The sequence below is a fragment of the Sus scrofa genome, chromosome 6 (assembly GCF_000003025.6).
Source record: "Sus scrofa isolate TJ Tabasco breed Duroc chromosome 6, Sscrofa11.1, whole genome shotgun sequence".
NCBI classification, from domain to species: Eukaryota; Metazoa; Chordata; class Mammalia; order Artiodactyla; family Suidae; genus Sus; species Sus scrofa.
Window position 1 is genome coordinate 92205492 of NC_010448.4, and position 23252 is coordinate 92228743.

The following is a 23252-nucleotide window of genomic DNA, read 5'->3' on the forward strand; positions in this document are numbered from 1 at the left end:
GAGAAATGACATTCAAGATATTGAGGGAGTTCCCTGGTAGCTCAACAGATTAAGGATCTGGTGTTATCACTGCTGTGGCTGTAGTTACTGCTGTGGCATGAGTTTGATCCCTGGTTCGGGAACTTCTGCATGCCACAGGTGTGCCCAAAAAGAAAAAAAAAGATAAGATCTTGAGGAATGAGCCAAAAATGAGGAGGAGGCACATATGTAGGCCCTTTTGCTAGAGAAAAAAAAAGTTGTCCATTGAAGGAATCAAACGGAAGCTGCTGCTTCAGTATGAGAGTAGGTTATACAAGCAGCCTGGATTAGACCATATGGGCTTGCTGGGCAAAGATAAGGATTTGGATTTAGTCTAAGTGCATTGAGAAGCCATTAAAAGACTTTAAACTGGCCACTGACAAAATTAGGCCTGTGTTTTGTTTTCTTTTTAATTCACTCTTATCGAAGTACCGATTGTACTGGGGCATAAAAGTGACAATGAGGACATCCATTAGGAGTCTGTTAACATAGTCCCAACAAAAGATGATGATGGTTGGGACTAGAATGGTAACGGGAGAGAACCGAACAAATTATTTATAGTTAGGACTTTTGCCCTATCTCTCCCCTGTGCCTAGAATGCTCTTTCCCCTGATCTTACAAGCCCTGCTTATCATACAGAGCTCACTTGTGTGTCTCCTCAGAAAGACAGGCCTTCCCTGAGCGCACAATCCAGAGTAGCCACAGACATAGTCAGTCTTCCATGGTATCCTACATTTTAATTCTCTCCATACCTTAGTGTTATCTGCCTCATTGATGGAATGTGTGTCCTATTCATTACCATATGCCCAGTACCTGATACAGAACATGGCATTTAGAGAGCGTTCAGTAAATACTGGATGTGTGAGAGTACAATATTATATATGCATTATAAACATACAGTATGAGAAAGGTGGGATTTGGTAATAATTTGAATTTTATCCCCCAAATCTTGCACAACATCTGACAAATGGTAGTCAAATATTTGTTAAAATATGAGCTAATCTTTCTCCTTTTCTCCTTTGCCACTGTCATTTTATTAGTTCATACCATCATCATCTTACACCAGCACTAATTGGTCCCCTTGCTTTTAGTCTCTTCCTATTTCTATATATATTTTTTTTTTTATGGTACTTGTTGGGAAGAGATTGGTGGGGTGTTCAGTTTATTTAAACTGAAAACAAAAACAACCACTCATTTCTCCCACCCCTGCCTCTGGCAACCACCAGTCTGTTCTCTGTATCTTTGACCTTGTTTTCTGTGGGTTTTTAAAACTACTTTATTTTTTCATCCATTTACTCATTTTAATTCCACATATGTGGCATTCGTTTTTGTCTGACTTATCACTTAGCGTAAGTCCATATATATCACAATTTCTTTGTCCATTCATCCATCGATAGGTTGTTTCTGTATCTTAGCTATTGAAAATATTGCTGCAATGAATATGGGGAGTGCATATTTTTCAAATTAATTTTTTCATTTTTTTCAGATAAATACCCATAAGTGGAACTGCTAGATCATATGGTAGTTCTCTTTTAATTTTTTGAGGAACCTGTATGCTCTTTTCCATAGTGGCTGCAACAATTTACTTTCCCACCAACAATGCACAAGAGTTCCCTTTTCTCTCATCACCAACACTTGTCATTTCTAATTTTTCAGGTAATAGACATCCTAACATTGTGATTTTTTTTTTTTTTTTTTTGGAGGAGGGGGTTCTTTTCTGGTCATTTTTCTCAGCATATAGAATTCCTGGGCCAGGGGCCAGATCCAAGCTGCAGTTGCAACATACACACAGCTGTGGCAATGCTGGATTCTTTTTTTTTTTTTTTTTTTTTTTTTGTCTTTTGTCTTTTTTTTGTTGTTGTTGTGGTTTTGCTATTTCCTGGGCCGCTCCCGCGGCATATGGAAGTTCCCAGGCTAAGGGTTGAATTGGAGCTATAGCCACCGGCCTACGCCAGAGGCACAGCAACGCAGGATCCGAGCCGCGAGCCGCGTCTGCAACCTACACCACAGCTCATGGCAACGCCGGATCATTAACCCACTGAGCAAGGGCAGGGACCGAACCCGCAACCTCATGGTTCCTAGTCGGATTCGTTAACCACTGCGCCACGACGGGAACTCCGCAACGCTGGATTCTTAACCCACTGTGTCAGGCTGGGAGTCAAATCTGCATCCCAGCACTCCAGAGACACGGCTCATCCCATTGTACCACAGTGGAAACTCCTATCTCATTGTGATTTGGGAGTTTTTTGTTTTCTTTTTATGGCCACACTTGAGGCATATGGAAGTTCCCAGACTACAGGTGGAATTGGAGCTGCAACTACAGGCCTACGCCACAGCCAGGGCAACGCTGGACCCAAGCCACGTCTGCAACCTACACCTCAGCTTATGTCAATGCCCCGATCCTTAATCCACTGAGCCACAAGGGGAACTCCTTATTGTGATTTTGATTTGCATTTGCCTGGTGATTAATAACGTTGACCATTTTTTCATGTACTTGTTGACCATTTTTTCATGTACTTGTTGGCCATCTGTATATCTCTTTTAGAAAAATGTCTGTTCAGATCTAATGCCTATTTCTCAGTTAGATTTATTTCTTTTACTATTGAGTTATATGAGTTCTTTATATATGTTGAATATTAGCCCCCTTCCAGATACATGATTTGCAAATATTTTCTCCCATAGTAGGCTGCCTTTTCGTTTTGTTGATGGTTTCCTTTGTTTTGCAAAAGCTGTTTATAAAGTTTTAGGTATTCCTGCTTATTTATTTTGCCCTTGTTACCTTTGCTTTTGCTGTCAGAAAAAAAAAATCATCACCAAGGCCTATGTCAAGGAGTTTACTGCCTATGTTTTCTTCTAGAAGTTTTATGGTTTCAGGTCTTACATTTTGAGTCCTTAAACAATTTTGAGTTAATTTTTAGTGTATGGTATAAGATAATGATCCAATTTCATCTTTTACATATGTCTGTCCAATTTTCCCAATACCATTTATTGAGGAGACTATCCTCTCCCCATTGTAAATTCTTGGCTCCTTTGTCATAAATTAATTGACCGTATATGCATGGATTTATTTCTGGACTTTATTCTGATCTATTGATCTATGTATGTGCCTGTTTTTACCATACCATTTTAATTAGTATAGCTTTATCATATACAGAAAGTCCCCAACATAAGATAGTTTGACCATTTTTCAGCTTTACAATAGTGTGAAAGTAGAAATTGTACATCATATTTTGATTCTTGATCTTTTCCCAGGCACAGTTTCCTCTCATGATGCTGGGCAGCAGCAGCAGCACAGCTGCCAATTAGCCACACAATCATCAGGGTAAACAACGGATATACTTACAACCATTCTGTACCCATACAACTATTCTGTTTTTCACTTTCAGTATAGTATTCAATAAATTACATGAGTTATTTAACACTTCATTGTAAAATAAGCTTCGTATTAGATGATTTTGCCTGACTATAGGCTAATGTAAGTATTTGGAGTACATTTGAGGTAGGCTGGGCTAAGCTATGAAGTTTAGTATGATGGGGACCATAACCCCATCATAAGTCAAGGAAGATCTGTACAATATTTTATTTCTTTTTCTTGGCTAATTGCCCTGACTAGGGCTTTCAATATTATGTTGAATAAAAGCGGTGAAAGTGAGCATCCTTTTCTTTCTCCTCATCTTAGAGGAAGAGCTTTCAGCTTTTCAATATTGGGTATGACATTAGCTGTGGGCTTGTCATATATGACCTTTATTATGCTAAAGTATGTTCCCTTTATACTCTCATTATTGAGAGTTTTTATCATAAATGGATGTTGAATTTTGTCAGATATTCTGTCTCTATTGAGGTGATCATATAATTTTTATCCTTCCTTTTGTTAATGTGGTGTATGTAGCACAATGGATGATTTGCAGATGTTGACCCATCCTCACATTCTGGAATAAATCCCTCTTAATCATGGAGTATGACCCTTTAATGTAGTGTTGAATTTGGTTTGTTAATATTTTTTTGAGGAGTTTTGCATCTGTGTTGATCAGGGATATTGGCCTGTAATTCTTTTCTTGAGGCATCCTTTCTGGTTTCGGTATCAGGATAATGCTGGCCTTATAAAATGAGTTTGGAAGAATTTCCTCCTGTTCTGTTTTTTGGAAACTTGAGGAGGTTTGGTATTAATTCTTCTGTGAATGTTTGGTAAAATTTACCAATAAAGCTGTCTGGTCTTAGACTCTGGGGGCAGGAGAGTTGTGGGGGTTTTTTGTTTTTTATTAAAATATAGTCGATTTACATTATTGTGCTAATTTCTACTGTACAACAAAGTGATTCATTTATACATCTATATCCCAGAAGACTGGATATAATTCCCTGTGCTATATAGTAGGACCTTGTTTTGGGGGAGTTTTTTGATTACTGATTCACCTTACTAGTAATTGGTTTGTTCAGATTTTCTGTTTTCTGTTTCATCATTCTATTTCTAATCCATCCTCCATATTACTGCTGATCTTATTTTTTTATAAAACTCCCAATCTTATTACATCTAAAACCTCCCTTGTTAAAAAAAGCTGTGCGATGCTTTCCCTGATGCCTACAGATGAAAGTCCAAATTCCTAAGCATGTCATTCAATCTGATCCCAAATGTTCACTTCAACTTCATCTTTTTCTCCTCATGCACCATACTCTGTTAATCCTAGTCTATTAGCTATTCCCCAAATATGCCATGATACTTTCTGCCCCCTATGCTTTTGTTAAGGCTGTTCATTGTCTCTAATGTCTCTTCACCCTACCCACCCCCAAAAAGCTAAATTTTATTCATTCCTCTCTTGGTGAAGAACTCAGGGCCCAGCCTCACAATTACTTGCTTTGGTATTCTCACATAGGACTAAGTACCACTGTAGTACTCTAGCCGTTTATTAGATGTTTTCCAACTATAGATCTCTTATTTCCTCTACTCCTCTACTAAATTATATTTTCCAAAAGACAAAAACCTTTGACTTTGTCTACCTTGTTCTTTGAATTCATAGTACCAGTTACCATAATATAGTAACCAGTTCATAAGAGCCCAACTAAATGTTCTTAGTTTTTTAGTATGGTAAAAAATACATAACATACAGTTTACCAGTTTAACCAGTTTTTGAGTATACAGTTCTGTGGCATTAAGCAATTCACATTGTTCTACAGCCATAGCACTTTTTATCTCTGGAACTTTTTTATCTTCCCTGACACTCTGTACTCATTAAACACTAATTCCCCATTTCCGCCTTTTCCGAATCCCTGGTAACAACCATCCAACTTTCTGTCTCCCTGAATTTGATTACTTCAGGTACCTCATATAAGTGAGTCTATAATATTTGTCCTTTTGTGCCTGGCTTATTTCATTTAGCATAATGGCATCAAGTTTCATCTGTATTGTAGTATGTGACAGAATTTTCTTCCTTTTTAAGACTGAATAATATTCCATTATATATATGCAACACCTTTTATTATCTGTTCGTACATTGTGAATACTTGGATTGTGTCCAGCTTTTGGCTATTGTGAATGATGCTGTTTTGAACACAGGGGTACAAGTATCCAAGTCCCTGCTTTTACTTCTTTTGGATATGTACCCAGAATCAACTAAGTGTTTCTTAATTAATAATGAAATTAGACTATGTCTTGCTAATGTACAAAGCTTGTTTTTTGCTTAACTTAGTCTGTGGTGAATATTTATCCAGAAGTTTAGAAATCAACAGAATATGCCATTGCCTTCTATAGGGTACCAGCCGTCCTTCACACTATCATGTTTTATGGGATGATAACTGCTTTACTGCAGATGAACTTCAGCTGCTAACTTACCAGCTCTGCCACACTTATGTGCGCTGTACACGATCTGTTTCTATACCTGCACCAGCGTATTATGCTCACCTGGTAGCATTTAGAGCCAGATATCATCTCGTGGACAAAGAGCATGACAGGTAATATGAGAACATGACAGGTAAAATGAAAGCATAACAAATACAGATTCTCACTCAAGTCCAACTATGCTCTGTGTGAAGGATTTTCTTGGGATATTTCTTTAAGTGTTTTCACATAAGCATGTGCCTCTCTGTTCACCGTAAAGTACTGCCATTAGAATTAAAGTTCTGCAATCTATTAGAGGAGTCAGTGATCCATATGAAAAGCAGTGATAGAACTGACTGCCCCAAATAAGAGTTCCCATTAAAAGGTACAGTCTAAGCTTGTTAGTAATAGTATGATAGTATGTTGCTTTACCAAATTAATTCAGGAGAGAGATTATTGGTAATAAGTGATATATACAGACAAAATGATAGGATGTCTTGGATTTGCTTCTAAATAATGCTTGGGGAGGTAAGAGAATTAAAAATTGGCCTTGAGTTAATAATTATTGAAGTTGGATAATAGACATGTAGGAGTTCATTATACTGGTCTCTCTTTTTTTTTAATTTTCTACAAATAATATTTTTCAGAATTATTACATCAGCATAGGGTTTGGTTTTGTGTTCATTGCCACTTTTCTTACAGTGCTGAAGGAAGTCATGTTTCAGGACAGAGCAACGGACGAGATCCACAAGCTCTTGCCAAGGCTGTACAAATTCACCAAGATACCTTACGCACAATGTACTTTGCTTAAAAAGTCTAAGAATATTCTCTGAAAGGAAGAACTGGAAGATGAATTTACATACAACTTATGTTTCCAGTGAAGTCCATTGAGTGGGAATGCCTCCAGCCATACAGAAACCAACACTGTGTGGGGGCCAGGGTCTGATCTTTATGCTGATACAAGGAAGATTGTTTACTTCATCAAGGAACACAGCACCATTATGCAATATGAAACCAGCCAACTGCTTTTTTTGTGCGGTCTCCTGTAGGAAGTATCGCAATTGTTTTGTTTTCACTTTCTTGTAGTCAAACCCTTTTAATGCCTTTACCTCAAGTTGCTTGGCAGCACAACTCTTTGCAAAAAAAAAAAGTAAAGAAAAAGTAAATGATGGTTTTTAAAAAAAACACAGCTATATGAATAATCAAAGTGATTGTTCACAAGTTATGTGTGCAAAAAATTAATGTGTATTCGTGTATCCTTGTAAACGGTATCTGTATATTTTACATATATACATGCATACTGCATATGCATATATATCTGGATCTACATTGATAATAGATATATATGTATCCGTGTATATATTTTACAGTTCATTCCATTGGGGAACTTTCTTTCCCTTTTATTATCCTCCCACTACCACTTTTATTTCTCTCTCTACCTCCCTTGCCTTCATCACCTACATTTTTTTTCCTGATGCTACCAGTGACATTCAAATGTTCATGTATCCGGTTCATTTGAAAATGAAGCATGGCAAACTAGATTTTTATTTTTATTTTGCACACCATACTCCTGTCTCTTGTCTCATACACAATTCCGAGTCCTCAACTCTTAGTATTGCTTTCTTAAGAAACAAGATTATTATATATATGTTTTTGTGAGAGTGAATGTTCGCCCCTTCCTGCTCTGAACTTACATTTGCCATTCGTGCAATGTGTACATAAGCAGTAGCAACCCAAACTATTCATTTTCCTTAGCGAGTTTGTTAAAGCTGCTATAAATATTTAAAAAAAAAAAAAACCTTGTCAGAAGGTATAACTCTCTCTCTATAAGTGATATGTATCCTAAAGCCTTCTGTTTCTATGTGTTATACATAGAAATCCCTTAAAGCTTTTATAAAGGGTAAATATTTTAAGTGATTGGAACTGCATAGGGTTGAGGCCTCTGAAATTGGGTGGAGAGAAGGGGTTGTTGAGGTTTCTTTTATTTTTTATTTTTTTGCTAGTTTACTTGCTGCCTCTCATACCTTAATGTGATTTTCATATATATATATTTTTATATATATGTGTGTATATATATAAACATATATGTATGTGTTTTGAAGTATAGCTTCCTTTTCTTTTATATTTATTAGAATAGTGCTTTAATAATTATAGAATCGTATTGGCAACATCTTTTATAGAAATATAATCATGTTTATTTTAAGAACTGACTTGTTTTTGCTCTCTTTTAGTGCAATAAGCAGTTTTAAAAGAAAGCCGTGTCTGTTTGACATCTCTACCACACATAGTGGGAGAAACAGGCACCTCCATAATTTTACAAGGGCAAAGTAATACAGCCTTAATTTCAGAAGGAAAGTTTTGTAATTTTCAAGTTTAAAGCACGTCTTTTAAAAATCATAATGAAAATGAGGGAAGTTAATTTTCCTAAGTGAGTCTGACCTTGAATATTAGAAAAAAAGTTGAAGAACTTTGATTTAAGTAATGACAATGACTAGCTTAAGATTTAGAAGACATTTAAATTCTTTGAAAATAGATATTTATTGAAGAATCATACTGGTGAGGTACCCATCTTCATTTACTAAAATGAGTCAGGAAAATATAAAATGATATTTTTAAAAGTTTTTTTGCTAATTCGTCACCGGTATAACTTTCCTTTTAAAATTAAGGTGAAGGTGACAAAGGCAGTTAGGACTTTGATCATTCTAAATGAGTTAAATCACTGAAATGTTGAAAAAACTTTTGCAAAACTATTGTTTTATTGACTTTAAGATATTAAAAAGTACTCTGAAGCTGTTAAAACCAAGTTCATCAGTAACCTTGGATTCAGGGGAGCTTTGCACTTTGTGACTCATGAAAATTGCATTTTATTTTTTTTTTTTTTTTTTTTTTTTTTTTGCACTGGTTCAGAGTCTAGGTATTATGGAGTGTTTCCAGTGGGCATTGTTGTTAACCTTTCAGAATTCCATCTGCACATGAAAACAAATAGATTAGCTCTTTAGTTTCTCTCTTACCGATAATCTACACTTATTGCCAATTTACTGTATTTTGAGCCTAAAATCTGAGCCCATGTCCTCCAACAGGTATAAAATCTTTTGTCCCTCTGCCAGAAAACTAAGAAAGTACTGTATTTTGTATGTTTATTATATTGAAGTGTCTGAAATGCAATTTACAGCACTGTTTCAAAGCTCTTTACATAAGGTAATATTTGTGTAGTATATACATTTTTCTCCCAACCCTCCCCCTCCTCCAAAAAATTCCTATAAAGCATGTATTTTTTCTACATTGAAATTTCACTGAATATAGTCCAGAACATGGGCAAGAGGAGAAAATAGTATATCCTAGATGGTAAAAACTTGACTGCGTGTGTTTGCTCAGTATGAGTAAAACCTCTCCCTTTATCACTGGGAGTTGCACAAACTCATGTGGGAAACTTCAGGGCCCAGGGAAGAACTCTAGACAACCTTTGCCTATTTACCGCTTTACCTAATTTACAGTCACTTAATCTCACATGTGCTAAAGTAAAGCCCATGATTTAAATCTATTTAGAAGGACTTTTACAGAGGAAAAAAAAATTAATATAAAGCTTTACCTTTGAAGTGAGTTCTTTTTAGGGTGCTCTTAGAGTTTCAACATCGCTAGTTAAAAGTTGGTTAACTTGAAAGTATATGTATAGTATATTTCTATTTTGCTTACTAACAAATTGGTATATCAAACTTAATTACAAGAAACTTTGTGCTTAGAATTTTAAGATAAAAGACTAAGTGGCAAATATTTTTTGAAATTTGTTTTAATTGTTATTATACGTCTAGTGTAGAATTCCTGATCTTTTTTATTTAAAAAAAAAAAAACAAAACAAAACAAAAAAAAAGGTTATTTTGAGCTTAATGGTCATGAAACTCAACAGTGACCTTTCTGTTCCTGTCCTTACTCACTAACTATACAATGAATGCTAAATTTTGGTCTGCTGTTTTCTGTGATATATGAGTCACTTTAAAATGTCAGTCCCAGCAACTGGTATACTTGATTTTCATGTGAAGAAGAACTGGGAGTTTAATGTATATTCTGGATGGCAGATGTGTCTGTGTAAAGTGCTGATACATGTTTTATATTACAGTATCGAGTTACTGGCATTGAGGACCATGCGTTTCTAATACTGTAGCTGCTATATTTATTTAATGAAGTAGAGTCTGACATTACTGCACTAAACAGTAAGGAGATGAGCAGGATTCAAGGCTAGCATTACCCCCCCCCCCATTTTTTGTCCCTTAAGAAAGATTAAGAACATGAAATATCAAGGTAACAAAGGGTGCTGCCGGTTTAGTTTCAATTTAATATCAGGATACTCTTTCTTTGTTTTAGAAATGTGGATTTTGACTTTAGCAGTTTTGATAAAGGGTACCTCAGCCTCCTCAGTACTGATTTTTGGCATATTTTCACAGAAGTATAGATGCCCTTTATTTTATTTCTTAATATTTGCCTTTTAACAAGTTTCTCAGAAAGAGTATCCTTTTATGGAAATCTTCCTGTTTATAACCTATTAATTTATCTATCTTCCTAGAAGAGAGTCTAGATGGGATTCTAATAGGAATATACTGGGTGTTTTAGAAGGCACTTAATAAAGATTCACCTCTACCTTCTAGCATAGAGACTCCTAGCCTTCTAAAAACCTATACTAGTTTTCCAAACTAGGTCCTCTGATGACCCACCACTGCCTAAAGTTTACTTCCTCTAATGAATGTTAGTATGTCAGACCTCATGACAGGCTTAGTTGTGACAAACATAAGGTATGTCTAGGGAAATAAAAGCTGAGTTGCCATTCAGTAGAAATGGCTGGCAGAGGATCTCATTGTTTAAAGGAAAGATGGACACTCATAGTGCTACTAATAGATCTAAAGGATGTATTATAGGCCAAGAATTAGAGACTATTACTCAAGGAATTTGGTGGGTGTTTGATTCAACATGAATTTGCCATGGTTGTTACTTTTTATGAAATCCATGAAGCTAGCCACTTGGATTCAGTTAGAATGTTTTATAGCCTTGCTATTGAAACTTAGTAGTATTGTTTCACCAGGAAGCTTAGCAGACAACTCTGCGTAAATTTTATTCAGTATCCTTAAACCTGGCTTAAATACATTTAACTCATCCTTTTTAAGTGTTTTCCTATTGAGTACTTTTAAAGACAGGTTGCCCCCAAGAGTAACTTGCTACTTAAATTATCTTTTATGAGTTATCAGTCAAGCTGCAAAAAAGACACCATTGGCCTGGCACCTTTATTCTGGCTTTTTGAATCCTTTTCATTCTTTTTGAGAATTCATGGATGTCTTAAACTTCAATAATCATAGTTGGGAGACTTTATATCAAGTGAGGCCTTTGTGAGTGGCAGTATAGTGCTGACTCTAGAGTCTGTTTTCCTTTTTTTTCTCATTTGATCATATAAAGCACTTTGTAATTTATAGGAGTCAAAAAATAAGCCAAGAATAATATGTTAAATCAGTACATAAATGTGAAAGTGAGAATTTTCTCCAAAAAAATTTTTTTTAATTCCTGCTTATACTAAGAACATTCTTGATCAGTGGCAGTGTGGTTAGTGAAACCTAAGCTGACTCCCAGGAAGAAAAAAAATCGACCTCTCTCTCTCTCATATATATATATATATATATATATATATAGAATCTCAAAGGGAAAATATTTTTTACTTTTTCCTAGTTTTAAAAATGGTACATTTCAGTTTATAATTTTCCATGTTGGTCAGAATAATTTATTTTACCTAATGGTAAGGGCTTATGCTAATATTATCTACTGCTAGTTGAATTTTGTTTTTCTTTGCCCATCAAAGATAGTGCTCTAGATTTTTACATTATTGTAAGAATATTTTGATCTTAGAGTATGGAAGTTAAAGATTTTAATTTGAACTAGAAGGTTAATAAATTTCATATGGAGGGTTGAGATTTACCAATGAGAAGCCCTGTTGAAGTATCAGGTAGCAAACAGTATGACAAAGTTAAAATGCTGTTGAATCATCCAGCCAGCCACTGGTCTCCCTTCTTTTTTATTTATTTATTTTTTCTTGTCTTTTTATGGCCACACCCTTGGCATTTGGAAGTTCCTAGGCTGGGGTTGAATCGGAGCTGCAGCTGCTGGCCAACACCACAGCCACAGCAACGCAGGATCCAAGCCACATCTATGACCTACACCACAGCTCACAGCAGCACTGGCTCCTTAACCCACTGAACGGGACCAGGAATCAAACCCGCGTCCTCATGGATGCTAGTCTGGTTCGTTACCACTAAGCCGCAACAGGAACTCCTCTCCCTTCCTTTTTGAAATCAATGTCTGAGGTAACCAAACTCTAACGTGTGTCTATTGTTAGGGTCTCAGTAAAGCAAAGATGTTCTTCAGGGTAGACGCTGAATTAAATTTTTAAATCATTTTTTAAAGCAAGGCGGTTCTTAGAAAGTGCCTTTTCAGAAGATGGTGCTGTAGATTTTTATTTTTCAAATAGCATGAGGCAAAAATATAAATTATTTTAGAACTCCAGGAGTGTGACTGATTTCATATAAATAATGTTGTTTGTTGTCCTGAATCCAGTCTAGGGGAACCAAGTGAAATATCTAGGTTAATGCTCACCAAATGTATTTTGTAAGTTTAAAAACACAATTTTTTTGGCCATGCCCACAGCATGCAGACATTCTCAGGCCAGAGATCAAACCCACATCATAGCAGTGACCCCAGCCACAGCAGTGACAATGCTGGATCTTTAACTGCTAGGCCACCAGGGAACTCCTTAAAAACACAATTTTTAACAGAATTAACCCTTTCAGTTCTCAGCTGTGTTGAAGATAATCTCTAAGGCACATAAGACAGCAAATTTACTTAACTTTTTAACAAGAATATGGGTATGATAGCAAGTGCCCAAAGGCCAAGGTAGCTTGCCAGAAATTACGTCATAGGCCACCTTATTTTTTCCCAGCATAGATTGACCCTTTTATAAATATCTGTTGGCAGCCTCTTCTAATTAATCTTTATTACAGAAGACTGATTATAAAGGTAGAGCCAAGTCATCATGAAATCAAAGAGCAAAAGCAAAATGATTGTGTCTCTATCTTTAGGGAAATTTTCATTTTCAGGCACCAAGAAATATTCTAAATGTTTCCCTCTTCTTTCTAGCATAAGTGAAAAAGGATCACAATGCATCTATATATGATCAGTTAATCAGAAATAGAACATGGAAAATTGGGCTTTGGAGGAAATAAGTGAAAGGAAGGATAATAGGAGGACCATTCATACTGATTGGAAATTTAGTAATCTACCAGAAAGCAATTTTTCCCTGAACTAGGAAATGGTAAACAGCAGTAAATGATCACCGAACCAGTTCTTGCTTGTGAATTTGGTGAGCATTCTTCCAGAAAAGAATAGACTTAAAAACAGACAAAAAAAAAACACCACACCTCAGTAACCTTGTATGCTGCATTATGTAATAATGATAGTAAAGTATATTAATTGTTTGGAGTGTGCTATTTCTGCCTGCAGATACACATGCACATTAAACTTTTTCATTTTTTATAATGTCTTAATAGCAATTATGAGTTTATTTTTAATATTAATTTTCTATTGTGATGTTTATATTTATTGGCAATTTGCGTGCAACTTTTATATTTTGCTTAGATATTGGTTTTAAGGTATTTTATTTTTATAGGTATTTCTAGCTTTTCCTCTTTCTTTGTAATATTAGCAAAGATTAAGATGGAATGTTAATATACGAACCAAACTACTAATTCCATAAAGTCTAGAGTTTGGATTTTTACCAATAAACCATTAACACTATTTTGTAATTTAGAATACTTAATGTTGTTTATATAGTGGGCATTAAAAACAGTCTTTAGACAAATTTCTAAATGTGGAGGGGAGGTGGGGCTTTTCTATAAGTTAGATTTCTTTCCCTTAAGTAGCAAACTGATACTAACAGGTTGGTTTATTTTACCTGATCTGCAGTTTGGGGGTAACTTGTCAAATAAATGACTCTTAAAACATTTCTTATTTCTAACGTCAACCACATTGAAACTGGTGAAGTGGTTATATTATCCAGCATTAGAATTATGATACGATTTTTATAGACCTGGAAAACAAATAGCAAATGATCCAAAAGTCAGTGATAACTGACTTTGAAATGGAGTGTGGAAGGTTTGCTACCCCGATCTTTTCCCTCCCATACTTTTAAGTTGATCCAGCCCTAGCATCAGTGAAGAAACAGTTTAAATGGCTAGGTAGAATCAGAGATAAAGACTGATTAACATAGTATTTCTGTTAATTAAAAATTCAGCTAAGTAATAATTATGAATGTGAATTAATTAGAAGACAGTAAAATTAATTATTCACTGATTATAGAATGTTAATTTTAATCCTGTATGGTCATTCCAGCTTCCTAGTGAATAGATCAAGATTATTTGTATTGACATCAGCTTCTTATAAAGGTATGAATTCTCTTAGACAAGCAAAATAATACTTCCATTGTATTTTTACACGGTGAATTTGCTTGGTAAGCCATTTTTAATCTGTAAGAGATTAAAAGATGAACTTTATCCCATCCTCTGAGCTTTAAATTCTAAATTATCGGGGTTCAATGTATATGACATTTTGTCATACTATATTCTTCCACTCAGAAGGGGTAGATGAAAATGTTTCAAGTAATTATAACTAGAAAAATGTTATTTTTATATTATGTGAAATTTTACAATGTAAAGTGATTCAGCATGTGATTTCATATAGACAACAGCCATATCATTTTTTTTCTGCATTTGTGCCAGTTACAGTGGTTTTGGGGTTTTTTTTTTAATAATTACTATTCTGAGCTACTTCCTTTACCCCCACATCAAGTATTAAGTGAAGGTTGTTATTCTGATTATAGGAATTTGTTGCTACTAAAAAAAGTAAATATATTTCAGGCAGTCATATATTTTTGTTGCAGGTATATGCCCCTCTCTTAAGGATATTTATTGTGGTTATAACTTTGTTTTATTCATTGTTTCAATATTGTCCTAGGTTGACAGGCATAATTCTTTTAGACCAATATTTTTAAGGCAGCTTTGAGTAGAAATCATCCTTTATCATCTTTTTTTCATTTTGAAAGCTCATAGGAATGTGACACATAGAACTTATTTTCCACTTTTAACTGGCTCCATAAATCAGGGTACCCGGCATCAATACTGAATTACCACAGTGAAGTACTTGGTGACTTGTTCAAGTTTACAGTTCACCTGTTAGAACTGTTGTGTATAGTCTTATGTGCATAGAAAACAGATGGGAGTATTGGTCATTAAATGTTTCTTGTTTTGGTTTCTTTTTTTTTTTTTTTCTTTCTTTCTTTCTTTCTTTTTTTTTTTTTTTTTTTTTTGCCATGCCCATTGGCATGTGAAAGTTCCCAGGGCAGGGATCAAACCTGCTAGGCCAGCAGGGAACTCCTGGTTTTATTATTTCTGAAGACTGACTGTATGCGCACCTATAGTTTTAAGAGATTGTGCCAGAGAGTAGAGAGGGAGATTACTCTGGCATTTAATGCCTAAAACTTTCCATCTTTATTTACTTCTTGGCTTTAGTTGGACAAATAAAATCCCTTAATTTGGCCCTTTATTTTCAGAACCAAAGCAGGAAAGACTCTTTCTACAGAAATGTTACAGGTGTGACACGAAGTCTGTGTGAAGAAATGGACTAGTGAGATTGCAAGAGTATGTAGTGAGGGGGGGAATTGAGAAAAAGAAAGGGTTTGGTTTTTTTTTGGTTTTTTTCTAGAATCTTTGGACAGAAACCTTACAGTTGTTTAATATTAGTCGAGTTCTCATAGTCACATTGTAAAAGAGGAACTGTTGGTATCTGAACCTAGAGAAGAAACAGAAGAGTGCCTCTATAACCTAAATTTATTTTATTTGTCCCAGACCTAAAGCTGCATCTATTTTTGTTAAATTAGAGACATTGCTTTCGAACTATAATAAATTAAATGAAATACTGCTCTATGTGAAGAGCGATGCTCCTTAAATAGAGCTATGCACAGCAAATAATAAATCTTTTTGAAAAAAAATAATAAATAAATAGAGCCATGGCATTGCTATCAACATGGCTTCTCCAGCTTTTCCCTTTATATAGAAAACACCAAACAGAGCCCTTCCAGACAAGGTAATCTTCCCCATAAAGAAAATATTTTGGGGAGGAAGTGGGAGGGATCGGGAGCTTGGGCTTATCAGACACAACTTAGAATAGATTTACAGGAGATCCTGCTGAATAGCATTGAGAACTTTGTCTAGATACTCATGTTGCAACAGAACAAAGGGTGGGGGAAAAAATGTAATTGTAATGTATACATGTAAGGATAACTTGATCCCCTTGCTGTACAGTGGGAAAATTTTTAAAAAAATAAAATATTTTGGGGTAAAAGATTTGGGAAAAACACTGGTAGATTGTAATGGAGGGAGAATTTTGCCTAAAATAGTCCAACCAGATGAATGGATACAGTTTGATCCTAGGGAGTTAAATAAGAGGAAGCTGTGGTTTGGGTAGCAGCAGACTTGAATCTCTGGTGGTAATTAGCTGGAAATATCTCCCTGTCTCACAAAAAGGGAATGATCTCTCATAATATTAATGGTGATCCTGCAAGTGTGCATGTGCTCTTTCAAAAGTCAGGAATAGCAAGCCCTGACCAAAATCTTCTAATACTTTATCCCTATAAGAGTCTTAAATCTTTTCTAGGAGCTTTCTCATTTCTTAGACCAGAGTACACCCCTTTCTCCTCTTTAAAAAAAAGAAAAAGGATTTAGAGGCAATTTATATAGAATTCCACCGTGAGTAAATAAGAGAGTCTTTAAAATACTTGGGGGAATCAGTACCACATGCCACAAGTTAATAGCTTGATTGAGAGACTCTTAGAGTACTTTTTTCATGTTTGGGTTCTAAATTTTTTCCTTGACATACCATTCTTTGATTTACTTGCGTGCCAGTCATTTTGTTTTGGGATGTAATCAGTGATTTATGCCATTTATGAATTGGGTTCTTCTCTCCATCCCATACCCACACACTATTAAAAATAAAAGGGGAGGAATAAAACAAAAGGAGAGATAATGAGAAGCATTAGAATGTAACTTTGGCTAATAAAGAAGGAAAGAAATTCTAACTTGGTTAAATGAGAATTCAGATTGAAAGTGTTTGTACTAAAGGTATTCTCTCTAGCCATAGAATTTTTTGCTAGATATAGGGTGCTAATGTGAACAGAATGTATATCTGAATATATCTGAAATATGATGGATGTTATAGCAAAGTGATAAAATTATCTTGAAAATAATACTTCAATCATGTGCAACAGATGTCCATATTCTTTTTTTTTTTGAGATGCCCATATTCTTAAGGAAAATTAATATAGCTTGTGGTTTTAATGATTTAAACTTTAGAAGGTTTGTAACTTTTATTCTGACATGTCTTCTTAAACATATAAAAATTATATTGAATGAATACTTAAGAATATTCTTTCCTCTAATTTACATATTGACTTCTTTTTCATACCTCAGTTCTGTAGATCTCTCACACGTATGCCTCTTGGTGTGTGCAGAACTCTCCATAAACAAATTTTTTTAACTCAATCCATTTCCTCATCAAACCTGAGCTGTAAAGGAGAAGGCAAAGATAGGTTTTAAATGCAGGAACCAGTAGAAGATCACAACAGGAAAAAAGACTGTTGAGAACTTGTTGCCTTTGAAAGTAGAAAGGGCTCTAAAAACTTGAGCTGAGATTTGAAGTTTAGTCAGAGTTCTACTACTCATTTGCTCTGTGTCCTTAAGGCAGTTTCCTTAATCTCTTCGTGCCTAGGTTCTCCTGGTAAAATGATAGTGATAGTACCTGCCCTCACCTACCTCACAAAATAGTTGTAAGAAGAGGATAATGTTAGTAGAGTGCTTGTCCCGGAAAGAAAAGCTATTCAGAAGATTGAGATAAGAGAATGTTGTTGTATGAGGGTCCATTTCCAGTTTGCCTCTGTGAAAGTAATGACCGTTGACCAGGTCACTATTAAACAGGTGTAAGAGAAACTTAGGTTTTACCATGGTATGGTGTTCACTTATACGTGTATCCTGTTCTGTTTCTCCCTAACAGATATCTAGCACACAGGCTGAATTTTTCTTTATAGTAATCTTTGGGGAAGGTATAACTTCAAAAACCAAACTCCTTTTAGTGGTGCTATGGCACTTGTGATTGTATTTTGAGTTAGATTAATATGGGGAAACCATCAGATAATCAGAAATTAACTTTGCCTTTTGCCTTCAGGCATTTTTGCTACATATTGGCATCAGAGGTTGTTGTACAACCAGATAATTATCCCTTTGTTTCTTGCAGATTTTTGGTACCTTTTTTTGGAGTAGGGGGTTAGGTTTTAAGAGGGAAGGTATGCTTTCCACTTATCACTTCACAGAGTTGAACCTTGCTTCCCAATCACCATGTACCTATAAAAGTGAAAATATAGTAAAAAGTTCATTTCTTCACTTAAATTCAGTTCTGAGCATCTGCAGGTGATATCCGGCAACCTATTAGTGTCTGACCCAGTTATCTTTATGGATTGTGGGCAGAACCTTACATTTCTACAGGTTTACGCACTTTCCTGGGGGAAGGGGCTCCTGTTTCTAGGAAAAAAATAAAGGGCACATCACCACAGGTTGTTAAAACAGATAAGTTTATTTTGTTTAAGGAAAAGATGCATTTTAGGTACCCAGGGTATGAATGCATTCAACATCTATTTTTTATCTATGAAGACGGTGACCTCCTCTTGTTGCAGGCAGTTTGGGCTTTTCCAACTCATGGCTAACATGGGTGGTATATGTCTTAGTTTTTATAGGATAATGAGAATTACAGGTACTGAAAATTGGGGAGATTTATGCTTGGAAAATGAACAAAAAAACCATCTTGCTGGCTAAGATAGCAAGAACATTGGATATATCAGGAATACTTTTAAATAGTTTTTGCTATAATGTGTAGCTTTAAAATTTGTCTTCAGTTATGGACCCATAAAAGTATTAGCGTATCTTGTGAATAAAGATCATTCTTGTGGGCTAGTATATGGATGCATTCATAGGCTGTGGGAAGCAGTGGTGTGTGTGTGTATGTGTGTGTGTGTGTATGTGTATAAATATTGTTTATAACACTGTGTATTACATAAGTTTATATAGAAAATAATGTGTTTCTTTAGTGTTTTGGGGACTAAAATTGTAATATAACCATTCCAGTGTAATCTGACCACTCACTCTAGAGAACATTTATATTACACACAAATGCACACTCCTAAAACATTGCTAACTGCTCCCACTTTAGATAATTGCTGCTTTTTTTAAACCCGAAGTAATGGAGGAGGAAATAGCACTCTTTTTAAAGGGGCTTTTCTGAAAAGTAAAATGTAAATATAGGACCTGTGGGAAGGGTGAGGCCACCTGCAAGTGTCCTACAGATGGACAAATAGCCTTTTAAATTTTACTTTTTAACCATCTTAACCGTGTGTGCCTATTTGTATTGCAGATGTGAACTATTTTGGGGGGTTGATATCAGTCCGTTTTGAAAATGAATTATTACATAAAATCAGAGTAACCTCTTTCTCCATCCTCCTTTTCCACACTGACTATTCTTGCCAAATATTTCTACCGATACCAAGTTTCAGCATAATAAAATGATGGACTCTCAGATCTCCTTCCTCATCTTCCCTATCCTGTCTTACACCTGGCCTGGCCTTATGTTTTTTGTTGGCTTTTCGTAAGTAAAAACAATTTACTATAGTAATTTAAAGACTGCAGAATTTCAAAATGTTTGTCTATAAGCCTGACTTTGTTAATGTTTCGTTAAACAGTAACATCAGTTAAAATATTGGAGTGAGTCTGAGTTTGTAATGTGTTATAAAATCTTGAACGATACTAAACTTGACTGCCACATTTTATTAAGAGGAAATTGGATTATATGGTGGGTGGGAGCTAGTCTATGGTATATATGTAATCACTGTATAATTAGAAACACCAAGTGCTGAATCCTATTCACTGTGTACTTGAGGGCCAGTCTTTGGATATGGTTGTCATTTTAATTCCTTGAAGACCATATGTAATTAAGGTGAGCAGAAGGCAAATAAAATTTTTAAACAAAAATGCTTTTTGGGGTAATTATACCCCTCCAAAAAAAATTTACTATAAAAAACTTAGAGTTGAGATTGAGAAGCTTGAAGAAGCCGCTTTTTAAGCAGTTCAGTCACTTACAATATTTTATGTTAAAGAAATTGTCATAATTCTTTCTGAGCCAAACTGTCACTAAAATGTCCTGTGACAGAACCACTCCTCTTTTTTCTGCCATTCTGTGTACTGGAAGGGTTCTATGTTGTATTTGTTTTTAATCTTTGATTTAAAAAAAATGGTTTTAGTGTTGCTTAGCTTCAGGTTGAAGTGTAACTTTCACTAATAACTGCAATAAAAAGAAAAGCTTTGCTCCAAACTTTTGTTGCGTGGTCATCAATACAGCTCTCCAGGCTTAGGTAAAGGGAGATCGTGTGATACAGTGGAAAGAACTTGGGCTTTAAGAATCATGAAATCCTGGGTTCCAACCTGGATTGCATGACAGTCTGGACAAGTTCCTTGATGCTTCCAAATCTCAGTTTCCTCTATTATAATGAGGTAATAGTAGGGCTGTTGGGACATTAACTGAGTTAATTAAGTGAGTTAAAAGATCTTGGGTGGGGTGGAAAGAGCTTACAAACTGCCAGGCGGTGAAAGAACTTTAAGAACAGGTAGGAAAAAAACAAAATGAATTGGGGGACTCTTCATAGGCCCGAAAGTGGATACACAGCTATGATATGCAAGAAAACAGCAGGCTGAGGAGTTTCCGTTCTGGCTAATCAGAAACAAATCCAGCTACCATCCATGAGGATGCAGGTTCGATCCCTGGCCTCGCTCAGTGGGTCGGCTATCCAGCATTGCCGTGGCTGTGGTGTAGGCCGGCAGCTGTAGCTCGGATTTGACCCTATATGCTTCGGGTGCTGCCCTAAAAAAAAAAGAGAAAAAAACTAGGCTAAAAATTTGAAAACCTGCATAACTTTAGGTATATCACTTTCATTTTCATAATTAAAGTATTAAGTCTCAAGTTGGCAGGCCAGTTCAGTCTGCAAATAATTTTTATTAATTGCTAACATTTAAAAAAATCAAGGAGTTCCCGTCGTGGCGCAGTGGTTGACGGATCCGACTGGGGACCATGGGGTTGCAGGTTCCATCCCTGGCCTTGCTCAATGCGTTGAGGATCTGGCATTGCTGTGGCTCCAGTGTGGGCCCATGGCTACAGCTCTCATTGGACCTCTAGCCTGGGAATCTCCATATGCCGCGGGAAGTGGCCCTAGGAAAGACACGCGCGCGTGCGCGCGCGCACTCTCTCACATAAAACTCCCTTAAAAAGTGAAGAGGTTCAGCAATTTCACCATTCCTTCGCTATCCCTTCATGGCTGCCACAAGGGGGAGCTCAGGAGTGGTTGCCCCCTTCGAATGGAGCCAGCTCACAGCCCCTACGGCTCTTTGCTGGAGAACATTTTTTTCTTTGCCCTGGATGGACTCAAAGGAATTCCAGTGTGAGGTGAGGCTTCTAACCAAGCAGGAATCCCTATGAGGGCAAGTTCCTTACCTGGGGGTAACCTCACTACTTTGAAGCAGGCCAGCCTAAATATTAAAAACTTCTCATAATTTCCATTTACCCTATATATTGCTCTCCAGAATATCAGAGAATTCAATCTAATCTCTTCTTGCTGTTATGTATTCTGCACCACAGTCTTCTAACAGCTACATGTCCCCAGATTCTGTGCAACCCTAATAATACACTTGTGTTCTTGAAGGATATTATTACTAATTAGCTTAACTAACTAATGGGCTGGGTTTTTTAAATTATATGTGTCGGTTTTAAGTTTGACAAATTGAAGGCAATCACTCTAATGTCAGGCTGCCCAGTAACCACACTGATAGGGGAAAGTTCAAAAAATGCTAATAATTACACCCAAATTCATAGTTAAATAGGGGAAATATGTGTAGCAGATACTCAGGCCATGCTCTGAAAAATCAGGCTGTAGCATAGATAAGTACATACCAGGAAATCGCAATGGTTATCTAGGCAATGGTACTTGGCCTATTTCTCTAACTGATTAATAAGACACACTGAACTGGGCAGAACAGGTCAATTATATTAGAAATGAGCTGCTTGAAATTTTCTTCAGAGAAAAGGATGCTCAGAGCACTAAACTGAAGCATATCGAAATGAGGTGCAGTCTAAGGTAAAATTCCAAGGTGGTTTTTTATTTTCAGAGGGAGGCCATACATCCTGAACTCTGAAGACCTAGTTCCCATGTTTCAGTCGCCTGATCATTTGACAAACTTTTTGGCTGCTGAGACTTGCATACCTTGCAGATGCTTTTAGGAAATGAATTAGGTAAATCCATCAATGCCAGGAAAGGATGGGATCATTTTTACAATATGTGATAAAATGTTTTTATCATAAAGGAGATTGGCATCTTTAATTTCATCTGTAGAAAAAAGGGCAATTTTCCTGTCTTCTGACATTTTTGTTACTTCTATAATTTCCGTGGTTTATAGAGACCTCTGCAGTGCCTTTATAGAGCGGCACTTTTTTTCTCTGTTAAAATATTTTCCTTTAAGAATAACTAGGACCCCTAACAATTAAGAATCCAGCATTGACACTGCTGTGGCACAGGTTCAGTTTTCATTCCTGGCCTGGGAACGTCAAATGCCACAAGTGCGGCAAAAAAAAAAAAAAATGAACGCTTGGGTTCAAAATTTACAAACAAAGCAGACAGAGTAGTGGCTTAGGATTATGAAGCCTTATATAATATCTGATTCTCAGCTGAAACAAAACGTTAAGACTTTTTTTTGCTAACCCACCTCAGAAATAGCCCAATTCAAAAGTATTTGAAACTGTTAACTGTACTATATTACTTTCTTTACTGCAACATACTTGCCAAATGGAATTTGTGTGTTGTGAAAACTGAAACCAAAACCAACATAGGAATAATTTTGATGCTGTAACAGACAGAATTTGTGTCACCCCCATCATTCAGATGGTTTTCATTTGTATTTGACACAAATGTAAAATTAAGGTTGTTTCATGAGTCTAATTTTCCCAATTTTTTTGCACTTTTATAATGATTTTAGATTATAAACATTTGCCATTTGTGGTATCCCTTTGAATAGTATTTTTAATGCATTAAAAGGTGTGTTCTAAATCTTTAATTAAAAATATTACTATTATCTACATTAAGACCCTTTAGATATTAATTTGAAAATCTGCACAAAAGTGTAACACTAAGATTTCCCGTTGTGGCACAGTGGGTTAATGATCCAGCTCATCTTTGCTGAGGCACGGGTTCAACCCCTGG

General features: G+C 35.8%; 1 protein-coding gene across 5 annotated transcripts in view; it reads left to right on the forward strand.

Annotated features, from left to right (window-relative positions):
* AGO3 (eukaryotic translation initiation factor 2C, 3) overlaps positions 1-20320 on the forward strand; it is a 144049-nt gene extending 123729 nt beyond the window's left edge. For 4 of the 5 annotated variants that reach the window (XM_021093288.1, XM_021093289.1, XM_021093291.1 and 1 more), the window contains 2 exons: positions 5762-5961; positions 6530-20320. In XM_021093288.1, the coding sequence (XP_020948947.1) occupies positions 5762-5961; positions 6530-6638 (309 nt within the window). In that variant the 3' untranslated portion in view covers positions 6639-20320. 5 annotated transcript variants of the gene reach the window in all.